This window comes from Bombus bifarius, unplaced genomic scaffold (assembly GCF_011952205.1).
Source record: "Bombus bifarius isolate JDL3187 unplaced genomic scaffold, Bbif_JDL3187 scf7180000009316, whole genome shotgun sequence".
Classification (NCBI taxonomy): domain Eukaryota; kingdom Metazoa; phylum Arthropoda; class Insecta; order Hymenoptera; family Apidae; genus Bombus; species Bombus bifarius.
This window is the reverse complement of record NW_022885039.1, coordinates 4,931-25,073: the sequence shown is the minus strand read 5'-3', so window position 1 is coordinate 25,073 and position 20,143 is coordinate 4,931. Positions and strand designations below refer to the sequence as shown.

General features: G+C 47.4%; 3 protein-coding genes across 3 annotated transcripts; all 3 read right to left on the bottom strand.

Moving 5' to 3' along the window:
- Positions 1–283: 283 nt before the first annotated feature.
- LOC117215015 lies at positions 284–1,347 on the bottom strand. Its single transcript, XM_033461403.1, has one exon. It carries the CDS (start codon positions 1,345–1,347, stop codon positions 313–315), a length of 1,035 nt encoding a protein of 344 aa, XP_033317294.1. The 3' UTR covers positions 284–312.
- A 70-nt stretch (positions 1,348–1,417) lies between these two features.
- Positions 1,418–5,827, bottom strand: LOC117215014. The gene is made up of 2 exons (XM_033461402.1): positions 4,705–5,827; positions 1,418–4,182 (listed from the first exon to the last, which is right to left on the bottom strand). The coding sequence occupies exons 1-2, from the start codon at positions 5,825–5,827 to the stop codon at positions 1,418–1,420; spliced, it is 3,888 nt and encodes a 1,295-aa protein (XP_033317293.1).
- A 10,785-nt stretch (positions 5,828–16,612) lies between these two features.
- Positions 16,613–16,908, bottom strand: LOC117215017 (glutathione S-transferase-like). Its single transcript, XM_033461405.1, has one exon. It carries the CDS (start codon positions 16,831–16,833, stop codon positions 16,660–16,662), a length of 174 nt encoding a protein of 57 aa, XP_033317296.1. The 5' UTR covers positions 16,834–16,908; the 3' UTR covers positions 16,613–16,659.
- Positions 16,909–20,143: the final 3,235 nt, after the last annotated feature.

Genomic DNA, 20,143 nt, shown 5'->3' with positions numbered 1-20,143 from the left:
CAGGGCTATTCAGATTTTCCTCATGGGTGCATACCCGCTTTCTCCGTGTTTTAAGTGCGACTAATAAACCCAAGGACCTCTCTAAAAAACCAGATGTGCGTCGAACATACTTTTAGGCTTAAGACATTCTTCAGGACAAACGGATTGACGACACATGGCGAAACAATACAGGAAAGTGAAAGTTATGGTGGGCCCTTAGGTTTATTGAGGGTCGAAGTGACGTTACGCAGGTCGGTTGTTGTCCGGTCGCGCGGGCTGGCGTCCAGATGTTTTAGGCGGCGTAACATCCTCCCCCCGTTGAGAGGGCACCGATCAAATTCTGGCTGTGGAGTCAGGTGTGTCGTTGGTGACCTCCTTCGTTCCGTGTGGACGTTCGGCCTCGTCTGGATCTGGGTGGATGGGTAAGGGGACCAGTCTTTTGACACCGCGGTCCAGGATGCTTGTTGCCGTCTGCACGGTAGCGGTCCGGATGATGCCGTCGGCTCCTGGATGGACCTTGATTACGCGGCCCAAAGGCCACTGCATAGAGGGCACGTTATCCTCCCTGAGGATTACTACGGTGCCTTCACGAATGTTGTGTTTGCCCTTGTCCCATCTGTTGCGGCGGGTTAGCTCATTTAGGTATTCTCGATACCATCTGCTCCAGAAGTGCTGCTTAATCTGGTGAATGCGCTGCCAACTGGATAGCCGGCCTGATGGAACTGTCCTGAAATCACGCTCCCGTAAACTGGTTAGTGTGTCACCGATCAGGAAATGTCCGGGAGTGAGGACAGGAGGATCTTTCGGATCGGATGAGATGGGAGTCAGTGGGCGTGAATTGAGAATGGCCTCAATTTCTATCACGAGGGTGTTGAGGTGCTCAAAGGTCAGGAGTTCCGTGCCGACCACGCGGATGAGATGGCGTTTGAACGCTTTGACCGCGGCTTCCCATAGGCCGCCAAAATGTGGTGAATTCGGAGGATTAAAACGCCATTGTATTTGTCGGTCGGCGAGAAAATTCTGTACCCTATCCTGGTGGTCGTCGGACTGCAATAGCGTCCGGAGTTCTTGCAGCTCCCGGTTAGCTCCAACGAAATTGGTGCCGTTGTCGGTGAGGATCGTTGCGCAGTATCCTCGCCGCGAGATGAAACGGCGCAGCGCGGCCAAGAAGGCGTCGGTGGTTAGGTCGCTGACTAACTCTATGTGGTCCGCCTTTGTCGCCAGACAGACGAATATGGCGGCGTACGTCTTGATTTTATGTCGGTTGCGGTCCCTCCTCTCCTTGATGTAGAATGGGCCGCAGTAGTCGATTCCGACGTTTGTGAACGGCCGCGATTCGGTAATACGCGCCTCTGGCAAATCACCCATCAAGTATTCCACTGGTGGAGGGTTGGCTCTGCAGCAGCGGACGCACCTTCTGAGAGTGCGCCATACCTGGCTACGGCCGTCGATTGGCCAATAGCGCAGTCTCACCGCGTATAGTGTAGCTTGTGTCCCCGTGTGATGATTGTTCCGGTGCTCTTGCTCTATAATTAGCTCTGTCACCGGGGACTTTGGTAGGATGATCGGGTGTTTTTGGCTGAAGGGTATGGCGGAGTTGGCTAGTCGTCCTCCTACCCGGAGTAGCCCATCTTCGTCGAGGAAGGGGTTTAATGGCTGTAGTTTCAACGTCCTCGCTTCGATTTTTCTGGAGGATCCGAATTTCAGGCGCGAAATGACTGGATTGGACGATTTTTATGAGTCGGTTGTGCGCTGCAGTCAGTTCGTCTGTGGTGAGATGGGCAGATCGGTGTTGCTTATGTCTCCATCTAAGACACCGGGCGACGATTCTTATTAGTCTTGGCCAAGACGAATAACGATGGAGGAGTGTGTTATCGTTAATAGTCGTCTTCAGACAGATCGTCTTCTTTTGCTCCGGGAGGTCGACTACCGGTGTCGGATTCCAGACTGGCCAATAGTTTTCGCTTTGCAGGAGCCACCTTGGCCCGTTTTTCCAAATGGACGGACATAGGAATTCCTTGGGCGTCTGGCCTCGGGAGATGAGATCCGCTGGATTATCGTCGGTAGGCACATGACGCCAGTCGGAGATATTGGTCTTGGTCTGTATCTCAGCGACTCGATTCGCCACAAATGTCTTCAAGGTATGCGGCGAAGACCTGATCCAATGGAGCACGATGGTGGAGTCAGTCCAGTATACTATCCTCGATATCTTGGTCGTCAGGGCCTGTCGGATTGACGAAATCAAGGACGTCAGAAGAAGTGCCCCGCTTAATTCGAGACGTGGTATGGAGAGCGATTTGAGCGGCGCTACCTTCGACCGCGCCGTGAGGAGTCGATTCCAAATATTGTTCTTTCGGTCCGTCGTCCGCACGTAGACGCACGCCCCATATGCCCTTTCGCTAGCGTCACAGAATCCGTGTAGCTCAACTTTCGTTGCGGATTCTATGATGGTCTTCCGAGGGAACCTTGCCGCATTTAACAACGGCAATTGGGTGTGGTATTTGATCCATTCGGTGTGTACGTCTGTCGGAAGGGATTCGTCCCAATCTACCTTCAATGTCCAGACCTTTTGCATAATCATTTTTGCTCGAACGATTACCGGCGAGAGCAATCCTAGTGGATCATAGATTTGTGCGATGACGGAGCTGATTGATCGCTTTGTGACTCGGGAGGTGTCACTGTTCGTCTTGACTGAATATAGTATGGCATCGTCGGCTGAATCCCAAAAGACGCCGAGTGTTTTTAACGTAGATGACTCACCGAGATGTAATTTCTGGTTGGTGTCTTCCTCAGGTAGCCCTCGTAGCAGATCCCGATCGTTTGATGCCCATTTGCGGATATTCAGACCGGCTAGCTTAAGTAAGTTCGTGAGATCATTCCTGACTGATAAGGCTTCGTCCTTCGTATCGGCTCCGGTCAACGCATCGTCGACATAGAAGTCTCGCCGTAGGATCTGCGCTGCTCTCGGAAATCGAGGTCCCTCGTCTTCTGCCAGCTGTTTGAGACACCGGATGGCCAGATACGGGGCTGCGGATAGACCGAACGTTACGGTGTTGAGTCGGTAAGTTTCGATCTCTCCGTTGTCGGCACGCCACAGAATCTTTTGATAAGGACGATCTTCTGGACGTAGGATGAATTGACGGTACATTTTTTCGATGTCGCCGGTAAGGACATATTGAAATGACCGGAATCTCAATAGGATGTGTCTCAGGTCTTCCTGTAATTTCGGGCCCGTATGAAGGGCGTCGTTTAGAGACACTCCCGTGGTACTTGAAGCTGAGCCGTCGAACACAACTCGGAGCTTGGTGGTGTCGCTCGATTCCTTGATCACGCCGTGATGTGGTAAATAATATCCGTGGTCGGTGGCGTGATCCGTGTTGATCTTCGTCATATGACCCAAGTCTAAATATTCTTGGATCACAGCACTGTACGCGGTTTCATATGGTTTGTCGCGTTGGAATCGACGATGGAGAGAGGCGAGCCTGCTCATTGCAGCGGCCTTCGATGACCCTAGTGAGGAAAGCTTTTCGTTGAATGGTAGAGCAACGATGTATCTGCCTTCCTTGGTTCGTCGGACATGGTTTCGGAAATGTTCTTCACATAGTCGTTCAGATTCCGAAAGATGCGTAGTGGCCGGTCCCTCGTCGATCTCCCAAAACCGTGCGAGGTCCTCTTGCAGAGCCGTTGTAGTTGCGTGGAACGTATTTATCGCGGTTTGGGACGCTGGACTCCCCCCGATTACCCAGCCGAACCGTGTTTTTTGTAGACGTAGTTCAGGTTCGTCTGGTTGCGTCAGGTTGACCTGCCCGATGCACAGCGACGCAAATGTTGATCCGGTGCTAAGTAAGACATCGATCGGGGCTGGGCAATGGAATTGTGGATCGGCTAGTTGAATATTTCTGGGTAATCCCAGACTCGAGGGGTCGATGGGCTCGCTTGGTATGAAGGTCGATATGGCGGGGATAATAAGAAATCTCAATGTTTTCTTATACTTGCCGTCTGTCGACGTGATTGTGGCCGTGGTGTATCGTTTTGCCGTGGTGCTCAAATTGTCGAGGGCTCCGATCTGGATCGCACATCTCCCTTGTTTTATACCGAGGGAATTCGCGAGCTTGTCCGTCATGAAGTTCATGCTCGACCCAGTGTCGAGTAAGGCTCGGGCTCGGATTGGCTGTCCCTGTTTGTTCAAAACCTTGATCTGTGCTGTGGCCAACAGATCATGATGCAGAGGGGTATGGGGAGATGTGTTTGCTAGTCCGATCCCCCTTGCTGTCGTAGTCTCAGACAGTCAGTTGTGCCCCGGTTGGGACTTGGACGAGGAGGTTGGGGTGGTGTTCTGGATCCGGGCTGAGTGTGACTCGTACGAGGCATGCTCTTTCGTCCCTCTTGGAGACGAAGATGTCCGTCTCCGTGAAGTGTCGGATGTTCGCCTCGACTTGTGGGACGACCGCGACTTCGAAGATCCAGATGGTGATTGTCCGGTGGGGGCTCGCTTGTGTGACGAACGACTGCCCGACGACCGTCCGCTCGGTGCGCGACTGCCCGACGACCGACCGCTCGATGAGCGACTGTCCGACGACCGACTGCTCGGCGACCAACCGCTTGCCGATCGCCCGCTCGACGATCGACCGCTCGAAGATCGACCGCTCGACGACCGTGAGTCTACCTGGGTTTGTTCGCGGTGTAGATAAGTATGATGTAGGTGACCGCAGATACGACACGAACCCGATGTACACTGTGTCAGCGAATGTCCTCTGCCTAGGCAATTTATACATAACGATGCCTTCTTCACGATCTGAAAACGTTTGGTCGCTGATTTGGCCTTGAAGACCTTGCAGTGTCTGATCTCGTGAGGCCCGTTGCAGGTCGGACACACCACCGTTCTGCTGGTTGTAGCAAGGGTTCGCCCATGCGGTATGGTGGTCCGCTGACGGTGGTGTTTGTGGGCTGACCCTTTTGATTCCTTCTCTTTAGAGAGGAATTGAGTCCCGTTCGCCCGTGTTTTGAGAAAGTCTATCAGATGCTGATAGGATGGCACCTGTTGGCGGGGCAGTGTGCGTTGCCATTTACGCAGGCTGGACGAGGGCAATTTCGACGCGATCAATTCGATCATCGCTATGTTCGATGTGACGGGCTGTTTTAGGTGTTCGAGCGCTTTTAGATTTACGCTGAGGGTTTCCAACAAATCCTCTAGGGCTTCTGGAGTTTCCTTTTTGATTTCCGGATAGTTGCGCATCAAATTCCAATGGCGCATGCAGATTTGGAGGGGGCAATTGAACTTGTCCTTCAGTGTGTCAAGCGCGATGGAATAGTTGGCCTCTGTGAGTTCTAATGACTGGATACTCTGTGCGGCCCGTCCAGTTATAGATGAGCGTAGATGCTGGAACTTTTGGACATTCGTCAAACTTTCGTTACGGTCCACTATGGATGAGAACGTGTCGTAGAAATAGGTCCAGTTCTCGAGGGCGCCGTCGAATTGGGGCACGCGGACCTCTGGAACGGTGGTCGGCTCTGGTTTCCGGCGTGTCTCACCTATGTTTGTAGTCGACGGGGTTGTTGCTGAGATTTGCTCAAAGAGCCCTAGGAACCGCACGTCAAGCTCCCGATGCTCTTGCGATAACGAATCTACACGCGCATCTTCCCCCTCATCTAACGCATCTAACTCGTATTGAACCTCGAGTATCCTCTTCCAAAGTTCATCGAACGAGCTGCGGCAAGATGTTAGGACGAGTCTGTTTGCCTTCCCAGACGCTTCGTATTCATCGAGTTCGCGTCTTATGGCTGCTAGTCGACGGGCTAGGGCGCCTCGTCTACGCCGTAACGTGCTGATTGGTTCAGCCTGGGCCATATTTTATTTTAATGATATGAACGATCTTACCTTGATCAAATGGACGTTGATCTGGGATTCGGTTGATGATCGTTACGATGCGGTGTGGGTTCGTGTAGATGCTGAGCGACGGAGGTGCTTCTCTCCGATGGCGGTTCCCTTGATCAGCTGACTAAGTGGTTGGAACTTGGATTTCACGCGACACTGTATAGTCACTGGTCAGTGCACTTTTTGGCGACACGAAATCCGGCTCGAAGGACCATGTAAATTTCGACCAATCGCGGGGAGACGTAATCGCAAGGAGAGACGTCAACGGGGGTCGTAAATCCCCGTTACGATTATAACAATCGACACCACGAATTGATCGATCCCCTGATTTCCGTTGAGATAATAAGGGGTGATTGAGTTTGTATAACCCTGGGATTCACAGAGTTATAAATTATATATGTCCAACACTTAGACTACACTGATGCCGAAATAAATAGCTAACAACTTGTCGCACGACGATGCGATAGATATGTGCGCTAGAGCAGGGCTCTTATACTGGAAATTAGTGTATTTATGGACTTAGCACTATGATGTATTTCGGAGAGCAGATGTATGTTCGACCACACCGATAACCGACAAAGATTTGCGGGAAGTATGCGAATCTCGCGCTATGTGTAGACTGCCGCGTTAGGCGTTAGTTTTTAGACTGACTGTCGCTCCTTTTTTCATACGGAAGAAGAGTTCGGTGTGGGTGTGCCCCTGTGCCTAAAGAACGCGGATTCGTTGTTCCCAATTTCGTTAGGAAAAGTGAGGGTAACGAACCGAGGTGTCGATTGGTCATGACCTGCATTACTGCTCGAAGGGATGAGTAGGGAGTCTCCTACCATCGTGGTGGATAGATGACTGTGTGCGTGAGAAAAATCTAGCTTGTTTTATTACAGGGCTATTCAGATTTTCCTCATGGGTGCATACCCGCTTTCTCCGTGTTTTAAGTGCGACTAATAAACCCAAGGACCTCTCTAAAAAACCAGATGTGCGTCGAACATACTTTTAGGCTTAAGACATTCTTCAGGACAAACGGATTGACGACACATGGCGAAACAATACAGGAAAGTGAAAGTTATGGTGGGCCCTTAGGTTTATTGAGGGTCGAAGTGACGTTACGCAGGTCGGTTGTTGTCCGGTCGCGCGGGCTGGCGTCCAGATGTTTTAGGCGGCGTAACACTGAGAAATTAACTACTCTGAGCTAAGGAATTATTTTCTCTCTCTTCTATGTCGCTACACTTATTTATATTTAGGTCTACCGTGGAGGGGTCGTCATGTGACGGGTTATTCCGTGGGGGTTGCGAGGTTCGAATTTGGTTTATACAAATTGTTAAAATGTGGCGGATCGGTATCAACAGGACGCCGACAGGTCGAGGCATCAACGCGGCGCAACACCTCCCGGGCAATCCGCGGGTACCAACCGCCAACACTAGAGGGCTACGACGACAACGAGTCTGTCTGTCTAACTCGTTAGCGGTCGAATATACGAGCGATTGATATAAATACCGCACCTAGCGAGACTCCCTCTACGTCTAAGGCAGGGACTACCGGGCATAGCCTTACTGACGAGTCCACCGGTAGTCCCGGGACGAAACGCACAGCTCTCTCTCTCTCGTTTCATCCGCCTCATTGGTGATCACCGACAACGAACACGCACCTTTGGAGAAGGAGTCAGGAAAGGAGCCAACCACCGACGACGACCAAGCCAGGAAGTGATGTAGCCATTGCAATAGTTCATGGGCATCACCTCCAGCAGCACGTCAGAGGAGGCGACAACCACCTCGTCCCCACGACGATCAGCCTTCCATCATCGACGACGAGCCATTCCCTCTAACTTGTATCGCGCTATATAGCTTTGGGGTCACGCTATAGCGCTAGGGGGAGGCTGTGTAGCGGATCGGTATCAACAGGACGCCGACAGGTCGAGGCATCAACGCGGTGCAACACCTCCCGGGCGACCCGCGGGTACCAACCGCCAACACTAGAGGGCTACGACGACAACGAGTCTGTCTGTCTAACTCGCTAGCGGTCGAATATACGAGCGATTGATATAAATACCGCACCTAGCGAGACTCCCTCTACGTCTAAGGCAGGGACTACCGGGCATAGCCTTACTGACGAGTCCACCGGTAGTCCCGGGACGAAACGCACAACTCTCTCGCTCTTTTCATCCGCCACATATTTTATAACGTTATAACGTAATACGTTGTATGCTATGACGTTATAACGTATAACGTTATATGCTATAACTTTATAACGTAATACGTTATATGGTATGACGTTATTACGTATTACGTTATATGGGATGACGTTATAACATATTACGTTATATGGGATGACGTTATAACGTATTACGTTATATTTTATAACGTTATAACGTATTACGTTATATGGTGTGACGTTATAACGTATTACGTTATATGGTATGGCGTTATAACGTATTACGTTATATGGTATGACGTTAGAACGTATTACGTTATATGGTATGACGTTAGAACGTATTACGTTATATGGGATGACGTTATAACGTATTACGTTATATGGGATGACGTTATAACGTATTACGTTATATGGTATGACGTTAGAACGTATTACGTTATATGGGATGACGGTATAACGTATTACGTTATATGGGATGACGTTATAACGTATTACGTTATATGTTATAACGTTATAACGTAATACGTTATATGGTATGACGCTATAACGTATTACGTTATATGGTATGACGTTATAACGTATTACGTTATATGGGATGACGTTATAACGTATTACGTTATATGGTATGAAGTTATAACGTATTACGTTATATGGTATGACGTTATAACGTATTACGTTATATGGTATGACGTTAGAAAGTATTACGTTATATTTTATAACGTTAGAACGTAATACGTTGTATGCTATGACGTTATAACGTATAACGTTATATGCTATAACTTTATAACGTAATACGTTATATGGTATGACGTTATAACGTATTACGTTATATGGTATGAAGTTAGAACGTATTACGTTATATTGGGTGACGTTATAACGTATTACGTTATATTTTATAACGTTATAACGTAATACGTTGTATGCTATGACGGGACGTGACAATACCACACTCCTATACTTACATATATATATGTAATATAATATATGGGATATAATTACAAATACATTTACAGGAATTGTGTAATATGATAAGTATCTCGTCAAAGAAATTGAAATCGTAAACTCTAGATTCTAGTATTCTTTCACTTTCATGTTTCCTATGAGCCCTTCAATCGCTAAATATTTTGCAATGAAACACGTATTATTAAACAACATAATCATACTAAATTAATTTAAGGTGACTATTTATTATTATTATATAATAACACAGTGATGAAAGAAATAAACTGGTCAAGTAATCTAAGGAACGATAATACGTATCTATGTCAGTGACAGTTTATTTGTTTAAGTAGTGGCTATCGACAAAGGTGTATCGTTCTAAGCTGATTAGTATCAGTTTCTACTACAGGTGCGATAAATAGAGAGTTTTGCTTGAAAGGTATCGGATAAATTTTTATTATTTTCCATTCGTTGTCTTCTGAAAACGATACAGTTATCGTATATATGAGTTTGTTATCATTTGTCCATAATTTTAGTTTACTTAGATCTAGAATTAGTAGATAGTTTTGAACTGAAAGATCGATATGATTACTCATAAAGTTTTGCTTCGTTATTTGGTCGAGTGTTGTTAAGAATTGTTTAGGTTCCATAATTTGCGGGTTTATGATTCCTTGTTTTCCTGATACTATAGTGTTAAAAATTTCGTCGATGTTAATATGGAGCTCCGATATGGTAGATTCAGTCCGAATTAGTAAAGAGATCAGTATTTCGTTTTTCTCGTTATGGTTTTCAATCTTGCGTATGACGTTGCTAATGTTTTCGAGTTGATTCGTCTTAGCATAGTCTAGCACGCGTTTGATAAGTGCGGTTTGATTACTGAGGATCGTTTTTATTTTATTGTTGGAGTCAAATAATGTGTAGAGGATGAGTCGAGTCCGTGATGATTGTGGTTGGTGGCTGTAGATGTCGCTGCTGGGGGTACTGCTATATTTCCTTCCTATTTAGAATCGTGGAATAAAAATCGGACTTCGGTCGCCGGGATTCGATCCCCCGTTCCGAACGTTCGTAACCTTTTTTTTTTTTTGTACGTGGAGAAATCCTCATGGACACTCCGCTGCTGCAATAATCGCGTAACAGCAGAGTAGTGTCGGACTCCTACCGACTAAAACTCCACGATGACCATCTTATGCGCGTGACAGGGGTGCTCCAGGAACCTCTTATGAATTAACTTCAGTTGCACCCCCTTCTCGCGTTCTCTTGTTCGAGCCGGCTATTGAGTAGGCGTTAGGGGGAGGTCGTTGGCCCTAGCGCTGTCACTTCTTCTGGTCGTAGTCCGTTGGGGTGGTGGCGGGGCGGCTCTGGGTCGTCTGACTGCCATCCTTCTCCATCGTCTTATCCTGCAGGGGTGAGAGTTTTTTTTCTCTCCATTTCCGCTCGCTCCTTCGCGAGCATAACTCGCTCGCAGAAGAGGCGGACGGCCTCGTATTCCTGTGACCCTCTCAACATCGCTTCCACAATCGCTGAGGGGGTCAACGTTTCTCCTATGGCGTGCCGCAGGGTGTAGCGGGGCAGCTCCCACGCCGGACAGAGCTCCAGGGTGTGCTGCGCTGTGTCCCTGCCATCTCCGCAGTGGTGGCAGGTGTCTGTCGTCTCTCGCCTTATTCTCTTCAGGAACTCGCCGAACACGCCGTGTCCGGTGAGCACTTGTGTCATCCTAAATGTGAGTGGGAGGCCGTGGCGGCTCCTCCATGCCTCCCAGTTTGGTAGGACCGCTTCCGCGCCTCGGTGTTCGCTTCTCCCGTTGATCAGTTGGGATCGCCACAGGTTCCATGTGTCCTCCTCGGCGGTTCCTGTGTCGTTTGGAGCCGCCTGCTCGGTGGGGTCTTCTCCCGGATGCCATTCTCTCCGGCGGGTGTATCACTTTTTGAGCGCCAGCGCCCGCAGCTCCCGCGGGGGGGACGCGGCTAGGGTGGACGCCGACGCGTGAGACACCGTCCGGTATCCCCTAATGATTCTGATGGCGGTCACTCTGTGCAACCTTCTCAGGAGCAGAATGCTGCGACGGCTTGCCATCAGGTCGTCCGCCCATACTGGGGCCCCGTACATCACTCGTGACCGAACGACGCCCTCGTAAAGTCGGCGCACCGCGTCTCCGGCCCCGCCGATGTTCGGTAGTAGGCCGCACAGGGCATTGGCAGCCGCTGACACCTTCGGGATCAGAGAGTCGAAGTGCAGCTCGAACGTCCACTGGCTGTCGATGGTGAGTTCCAGATACTTCATCTGTGATCCCACCCGGACGGTTTTAGCTGCCATGTTTATGCATAGGCCGGGCGGTGGTGTCCCTCGCCTCTTCCTGTCAAAGAACCAGGTGGCCTCCGACTTCGCAGGGGAGACTCTTAGGCCCAGTTCGTTCACGGCACGGATCGCACAGGCCGTTGCGATTTCGCCCATGCGCAGCGTCTCGTGCCAGCCACGACCCTCGACCAGGATTAGGGTGTCGTCCGCATAACATATCATGGCCGCGCCTGGGGTAGCGGGCATCGCAGTACCTCGTCGTGCGCAACGTTCCATAGTATGGGGCCCAGCACCGAGCCCTGTGGGACGCCACGCTCGACGGATCGCTTTTCCTCTCCTTCCTTACTGGTGCAACACACCCACCTGTCGTCGAGGTAGGCTCGGATCAATCGGACGAGGTAGCTGGGAACCTCGAAGTGCTCCAGGGCCGTCACTATCCTGTCCCATGGCATGGTGTTGAACGCGTTGACGATGTCCAGGGAAACCGCCAGCGCCACGCCTTTCCGGGAGACCATGTCCTCCGCTATCGTTCGTACGCGTCTGACCGCGTCAATCATCGAGCGCCCCTTCCGGAAGCCGTACTGGCTTTCGCGCAAACCTGGCACTTGGCCCGCTATGTGTCGTTCCAAACGGGCGGCGACTACCCTCTCGAGTAGTTTGCCGACCTCGTCCAGTAGGCATATCGGCCGGTACGCTGACGGCGAGGTCGTCGGTTGGCCCTCGTTATGGAGCAGGACCAGTCTCGTCGTCCGCCACGCCCGGAGGTAGACTCTCTGCCTCAGGCATCTTGTGAAGAGGTGCCGGAGTCTGGGGGCCATGACCCCCATCACTTCCCCCCAGATCCGGCCAGGGATTTCGTCCGGGCCCGGTGCCACGTTGCGGGAGGTCATTCTTCTGGTAGCCTCCCATATCTCCTCCTCCGTGACTTCCCAGTCGTCCCTCCATTCCAGCGGTCGTGTCGTTTCCCGTGGCCGTTGCACCGCTCTGTTTTCTTGTGGGCGAAAGAGCGTTCCGGTGATCCGCGTCAGCAGCGCAGGTTCCATCTCCGTCGTTGTCAGGGGGCCCTTCGCGCGTAGTTTCTGTGTCACCGTCCTGTATGGCCTTCCCCATGGAACCGACTCGACTGTTTCGACCAGTTCGGACCAAGCACGGTCCTTCGCTTTTTTAATTTCCTTTTGTAGCGAGCGCCGTAGCGCGCGGTACGCCCGGTAGCGCAAGGAGACTTCTTCTTCGTCGCGTCGTCGCCAGCGGCGGGCCCTTAGGTACTGTCTGCGGGCCAGGACACATCTCGTCCTCAGTTCCGCGATGTCGGGGTTCCACCAGTAAACTGCTCCGCTTCGCATCGTGCCCGGTGTGGCCCGTGGCATGGATGCGTCGCAGATTGCTGTCGTGGCTTGGCGGAGGTTCTTGGCCTCCTCTTCCACGTCTGCTTCGGTCGTCGTTATCGAGGCCTCCCAGCTCCAAGCTGTTGCTATAGCAGCCGCCCGGAGTAGATCTTCATTCCTTTCTTTTATTTTCCATCTGGGCGGTGGGCGCGCGCGCCTCTCCCTCGGCGGGACGTGTCCGTCGTTTGTCGTCGGCATTCCAGGAGCTGGTGCGAACACCTCCATGAATATGTACAGGTGGTCCAACACCTTGGCCTGTAATGCCTCCGACACCGTGGTTTCCTTCTCCTTTTTCTATTCTCTGCAGTCGTTCCTCCAGTCGGTGCAGCAAGGATCTCATCTCCTCTGCATGGTGTTTGACTGCAGCGAGACGCGCCCTGTAGCTGCTCTCATCCGCGGTGGGGCGCGAGGCCGGCTCTTTTCGGAGTGCCTATACCGCCGCCTCCAGTGTTTCTATGCGTCTTCGCGCTATAGCGAGTGCGTCGGTGAGTAATGTGTATCCTGAATCAATGTCGAATGGAAATTAGACAGTTCTATAAAAATAATAATTCTCACGATTCCACAACTTCATACCTTAATTAAATACAATTCTTCGGCGATATAATTACAAATACATTTACAGGAATTGTGTAATATGATAAATATCTCGTTAAAGAAATTGAAATCGTAAACTCTAGATTCTAGTATTCTTTCACTTTCATGTTTCCTATGAGCCCTTCAATCGCTAAATATTTTGCAATGAAACACGTATTATTAAACAACATAATCATACTAAATTAATTTAATGTGACTATTTATTATTATTATATAATAACACAGTGATGAAAGAAATAAACTGGTCAAGTAATCTAAGGGACGATAATACGTATCTATGTCAGTGACAGTGAGAAAAATTCAGATATCTGTACTTAAGTGATTACACTTATAAGTATCATTATATATTATATAAATATGATATTTCGAATGGTATCATTTATCACTCATTAAACAAGAGTGTCATATCCAGAGAAATGATTTTACATATCTTTATCTTTGCTTTGATTACGATAGTAATAATTTCTATCAAACTTGATGAGGAAGATACATGAATAATTATCTAAAAGCTGAAAATCTTGGCAAATTCATTTGTACATTAACTAACAGGAGTGAATTTTAAAGATGCACTCTGCTCTCAACAATTAAAGCTGTCTTGTCGCAACAAAGTTTCAATAATTTTTTATGGACAACATGGCCCAGTTTGCACAAAGACTAAAAATTTTAACATTAAATTTGGATAAAAAATCTTACGGTAGAAGGAATGATATATCCTTTATTTTTGCCAATAATCTGGTCGAATTTAGTCAAGTAAAATGGTATTGTTTCGTTCAAAAGTTGATTCTTCCTCGCTTCCTTCTTTTCAGGATTCTCCTCCATGCGATAGTAGCAGATAGCTGAAACCAACCGTTACGTTCATTTGTGTTTTTCCCCCCAAACGAAGAGAAAATAAGTTGTGAAAGAAGGAGTAGCCTCTCATAGTTCCTACAATTTCTTCATTCTCTTTGCTTTCTTCAATATTGCCTCAACAAGTTCCTGTGGTTCACGATACTTGAAATATATACAATGTTACCAGCGTGGAAAGTGTCTTGGAAACTTGGAAAATCTTTCAAGAGGAACAACATTGCTAACTGAGATTCGAGAAAGGAAAGGTAAGTGTTACGACCGATCGCGGAGAGACGCGGTCGCGAGGAAAACGCGTCAGCGAGAGGCGTAAATTCTCGCTACGATTCGGTGAATCGACGCCGCGAAGTAGTCGTTCCCCTGTTTCGGTTAAGATAACAGAGATGGTTGAATGAATATGACACAGTATAGTAAGTTATATTTCACCGTTTATTCCACAACTTATAACGAGGATAGTTACACTGGTGCGTATGTACGAGATGAGTGAGTGACTGATCTGCGGGAGTGTATACCCGCTCGAAGGATGTTGACCGTTCGAAGGATGTGAAATCAGTCGGCTTGGGAGACGATGCTGTCTCGGAGGAAGGCTAAGGATCAGTCTAGCGCACGGGACCATCGGATTTGTTCGTGCCGATGTTATTTAGGAGAGCGAGGGATTAGCCTTCGTTTTTAATTGCTCAAACGAAGGGTCTTAACTGCCCTCGAGAGAAGGTTATTAATGGGGGGAAAGTTGCCGCGTGCGTGACAAAAAAACAACTTTCCCTTGTCCTGCCGTGGTAGACAATAGTGTTTAGAAACTCCTCGGGACCAGTTGTTTGTTTTGTTTAAAGGACCTTTTCTCGTAAATCTATGATTTATGGACGGTGCTTAAGGCTATTGAGGGTACGCCGTACGGAAGAGCGGACCTCTGGTGTCCGTCTGGCCCGCGGTGTGTGACCTGGGCCAGGCAGAGAGTCGCGCGGCGTAACAGTAAGTAAATCCTTGCTTCTACCTAGAGCTTTTTTATTTACTTCTGTACTGTTATTAAAATTTCATTAAAAGTACCAAGAATGTCGAGATATAAACAACCATTTGTGGAAAGGTCAGGAGAAGCAGAATTATCGAATAAACGTTATATAACTCTTAGTGATTAAGTAAGAGAAGAGAAACGAGAAAAAAGTCTTTTATCTAGGTCTTAATAAAGTATACTATATTTATCTCCATATCAAGAATAACAACAAGATATAAACAGTCTTCTAGAAATTGAGTAAATATTACATAATTACATCTTGAGCAATATTTTGCGTCTTAGCTTTTGCTTAATCATTATGATAATCTTAAATATCTGTAAATTCTTCACAGACTCTTTGCATCTTCTATAAAGGTATCTCATGATCATGTGATAACACACAGGAAGAAAAAATAGAGGGAAAAACAGCGTAAAAAAAAGTTGCGTAGGAGTATCGTCGCACTACATCATTCGACAATTGATGCACGTCATGGCGATCGTCACGGTTTAAAGCAGGCCATCAAAAACACGTTTGTTATCGTACGGAAAAATCTGCGACGTTCCAGCTGTTCAGGTGCATCGAATTGTGAATCATCGGCGGTACGAAGCAAGGCGAGGGGCGTAAATAGAGAAAGAAGAGAAGAGAAGGATTCGCATAAATGATAAAATATAATCGTTCGTTCCTCGTGGATGGCGGATGGATAGCTTTAATCGTGGACGATATCGATACGATTATATTTTATACATTTGAAACAAATATAAAAGACGAGCAAAAACCAGAGATACGATCGTTATGATATTATTCAATCGGTAGCCTATTTACCTCGTTTTTTGTTCACCTTCTCTGTCTAGTAATAATTTTTCGACGTGGCGTGACGTTACGTTGGCGGTGTAAAAACACGATTTTAAACACCTGCGGATAGTTGCATGAGTTTCGAGCGATTCCATTCCCTTCGATTTATATTTATGCGATCAACGCGCGGATCGTTAACGCATTATGCAGACAGCAGATGTTACGTAATCACACATATCGTAATTGGAAATTAGTAACGTTATCGCGTACCAGGATACACTTCGTTGCCCTCGCTCCTTCCGCGGATAACCAGCGTTTATCATATAGAGACAGGGATTTGCAAAGAATAAAAGTTGTAGAACGTTGAAAGGCGTTGAGAGAAACGTGATGTTATCCCGTTATTCGTTAACGCAACGCAGTTAAAAAAAATCCCGTAGAAAGATTACGATAATAGATAACCTGAGTCGAGTGTTTGTCGGGGGATCTAAAAGATTCTTTCGAGTTGAGCGTCTGAGATTGCAGAGAAGAAAATTTGGAAGCCATCGAATTCGTGATGTCGATAGAAATCTTTAGTTGGAATCGTTGTATCATAACGTAGTCTGCTTATTGTCGATAAGACTTTACTAAACTAAAAGTGACTACTAAAAGTTTCTATCCTCTAAATTCTATCTACGATTCTATAATCTAAAAACTGACTTTTGCAAACAAACTGTAACATTCGCTTAACGGAAAGACATACGTATCTTGTTTGTACTCGTCTTTTCACAATGAATTCTTGAACGTCTGTCTCTGTGGTGAGACAAATGCAAAGTCATCTCATCAGTTACTCACCTTGCTTCAAATCTCCAAGAGTATCGACGAGCTCGTCGCATATCATCGCATCCCATTCGTCCTTTCCCATTAGATCGTACTTCCTCGCCAAGTATCGCGCCACAGCGTTACTCTGCGCTACCGGTTTCCCGTCTATCTCCAGCACAGGCAGCTTTTTATAAGGCATTGCTAAGAACAAACATGGCTCATATGAACACTGTGTAGAGGGAAACGATCGATAGGAAATCACAACACAGCTTCCGAGGCCGTTGCGTTCTTGTGAATAGATGAATCGAAATCATTTCGGTTTTAATCAACATGGCCTAGTAAAGAAATACAGAAATGTCTTCTTTCTCCTTTTTTTCTTTTCTTACGATTACGATGGACAGGGTATCGCGTGTTTTTGACTGTTGGGAAGAACAGAAGTTTTTAAAATCAAGGATAAAAGATAATACCAGACACGGAAAAAATATTAGAAAATGTACACGGTTCTTGTAATGAAAATTGAAATGCAAGGAATATAAATCGAATGTCTCTTGCGAACGTAATTTTGTGTTTTACACTGACAGGATTGATTTACAGATTTACGTTGATTTTTTGTTTCTCTATCTGCAAGCGACATATAAGATTATATCGAAGACTATGCTGCGTAAAACTTTTATTATACTATTTACGATAGAAATGTCGCAACGGAAGATCGAATTTTATGTCTGCTTTGTTCTTTCGACTTTTTAGCTATGTTCTTGTTCATTTCCGAACTGATTTCAATTTTTTATCCTTTTTTCCGACAAGTCCTAAAAAGTTTTTAAATTAACGAGAAACGTAGAAGTATTTTTGTATTCCTATTTTAAGTCACCTATTTACGGTTTTCTCAAAATATTCGAAATGCTTCGATTCATTGAAAACAATAAAGATTGCAACACAAAAATTCGAGAATCGTAAGTGAATTAAGTTGGTATTCGATAAACACGATATTACGGAAGCAAAACTTAATGAAAAGTTCGACTTTATTCCGTATGAAATTTTACTTTAAGTAAGTTTAGCCTGCACGTGAAACGAAAGTTTTATATACAGAAAAGTTTGAGTAAATGGTAGATATCTGAGAGTTGAACGATGAAAGTAAAAATCGATTCTTCACGCTTACAATCCTTGTATTCAGGCCAGAGTTCTTCGGGGATCCTCTCGTCGGTATACTCGATGCCAGTATATGCAAATATGTACCGTATATGTTCGGCACGACCACGGGCATTGAAGTAGATTAGTTTGTAGGTATGTTTGTCGCTCATTTTCCTTGCTCTGTCAACTTATCGAGAAAAATGTTACAATTAACTCGTGTAATTAACAGACTGTGTGCGTGTTTGTGTGTAGAGAGAACAATTTATTTATAGATGGAATAATTCGTATAATACGCAAAATAAATCATTTAGAAGGCTGGAATATGTGTTTTTGAAACAATTAATTATGTCGAAAAATATTTCAGACGAGATATAATTATGAAAAAAATAATAATTAAATATATGTAAATGTATGTAATAATAGTTAAATGTATGTAAATGTAATAATTAAATGTAATTAGTTGTGAAAAAAATAATAATAAAAAATAAATAAATGTAAAAAAAGAATGAAATGTAATTAGTTTCTTTTTACGCACGCGATATTATTGGCGATATATGAAGGTCAACTTTATTTTTTTAAATAGACATATTTATACATATATTTATAGATATAAATACATATATTATATAGATATAATAGTATATATAATATATATAATAATATATATGTCGAGTCTGAGTCTCCGAGTCCGAGCTCGAGGCGCCCTCCCGTGGAGGGCTCGCGGGAGGGGTAGCGGTTCTGCGTTGAAGTTCTCCATCGTCCGGTCGCGCGTGGGGTACCTTTATTGTCGATAGTTACACTAGTGACGAGGGCCTCAGGCTTGATAACGAATCCGTGACCAACGGGAGGACAGGTTCCCTTGCTCTAACTCACACGTCCACCACTCCCTGCTCGGAAGGCACTCGACTTCCTTCACCGATCAGCTCTCTAGCAAGACTGCTCGTCATCCCAACGACGCCACCGAAACAAGACTCCGGTCGAGTGTCTCAATACACACGGTCCTCAAATCGACGTACGATTGCTATCGGTTTGGATACTTGCGATTGTTTCGTTATGGCTATATTAGGCTCTAGGTTGCAAGGTTAGGGTGTTGTCCTGAAGTTCCAGAGGGGCCCCGGCGTCCTTTCGTCTCCGACTCGGCCATCCTGACACTTACACGTCCTCGTGTGTGGCCTGCTGGCTTAGTGTACCCGTCGGGGCTTCCACCACGCAGGCGTCGACCCGGCGCTCGTCCTCGGGGCAATGTTTTTCTTCTCGCCGCGATGGACAGCGAGACGCGATGTGTCCCGGCATGTGGCGGTGAAAGCACAACGCTTTTGGTGGTGCAGCCGGTCGGCTTTCCTCCGGGCGTCGGGGGTCCTTCTTCGGTTCCCACTTCGCCCTCTTGCGGCATTCGAATGTCGGATGTCCGTAAATACCGCAGTGGCCACACCTGGTCCCTCCCGCCCCGGGTGACCTGCCTCGTTTGTTTCCGGAGCTCGCTAATGACCTCCACGGCGGGGGCGTTGGCCACTCTGTGTATAGGAAGGGCTTCATTTCTCTTTGGAATTGTTTCACCGACGTGATGTCACTCGTGAGCGCTAGTCGTTTAAAACGTTCATCGCGCGAGCCCAGCAGATGGAGGGCGGTGGCGGCGAGTACCTCTTCCCTGGTTGAATTTCGCCACTTCGACCCCAGGAGGGTGATGATACGATTTCCGTACGCTCCTGGTGTTTCGCGGTAGTTCCTCGGCTACCTTGATTAGCGACGCGGCTGCTACTTCTTGGCCACCGAAGTGCGCGGCGAATTGTTCCTTAAAATCTGGCCAGGTGAGCTCGTCGCCGTTCATTATCTGCGTAAGCCAATACGCTGCCGGACCCTCTAGGGCACGGTTTAGGGCAGAATACAGTGCGCTGTTTTTCAGGGGGTGGTCCCTCATGAGCAGGCCGACGGCTGTGCACCAGGCGGCTGGATCTGCGTCCGCGGCTTCGGGGTTGAATCGCGGTAGCGATACCCAGGTTGCCCGGTGTCCTTTCTTCTTCTTCTTCTTCTTCTTCCTCTTCTTCTTCACTAGCGACTGCTTTAGTGCGCGCACGATACTCTTACGATCCCGTGCCGACAACGTGTGTTCGGATGCCACTTCTGATGTCGAGTCTGAATCCGAATCCGAGCTCGAGTCACATTCCGAGTCCGAGCTCGAGGCGCCCTCCCGGGCAGGGCTCGCGGGAGATTGCGATTCCGTGTTGGAGTTCTCCATCGTCCGGTCGCGGGTGGGGTACCTTTATTGTCGATAGTGACACTAGTGACGAGAGCCTCAGGCTTGATAACGAATCCGCGGCCAACGGGAGGACTATCATATAAAAAGCAACAGGATACACGAAATAATATAATTCTGACTAGGA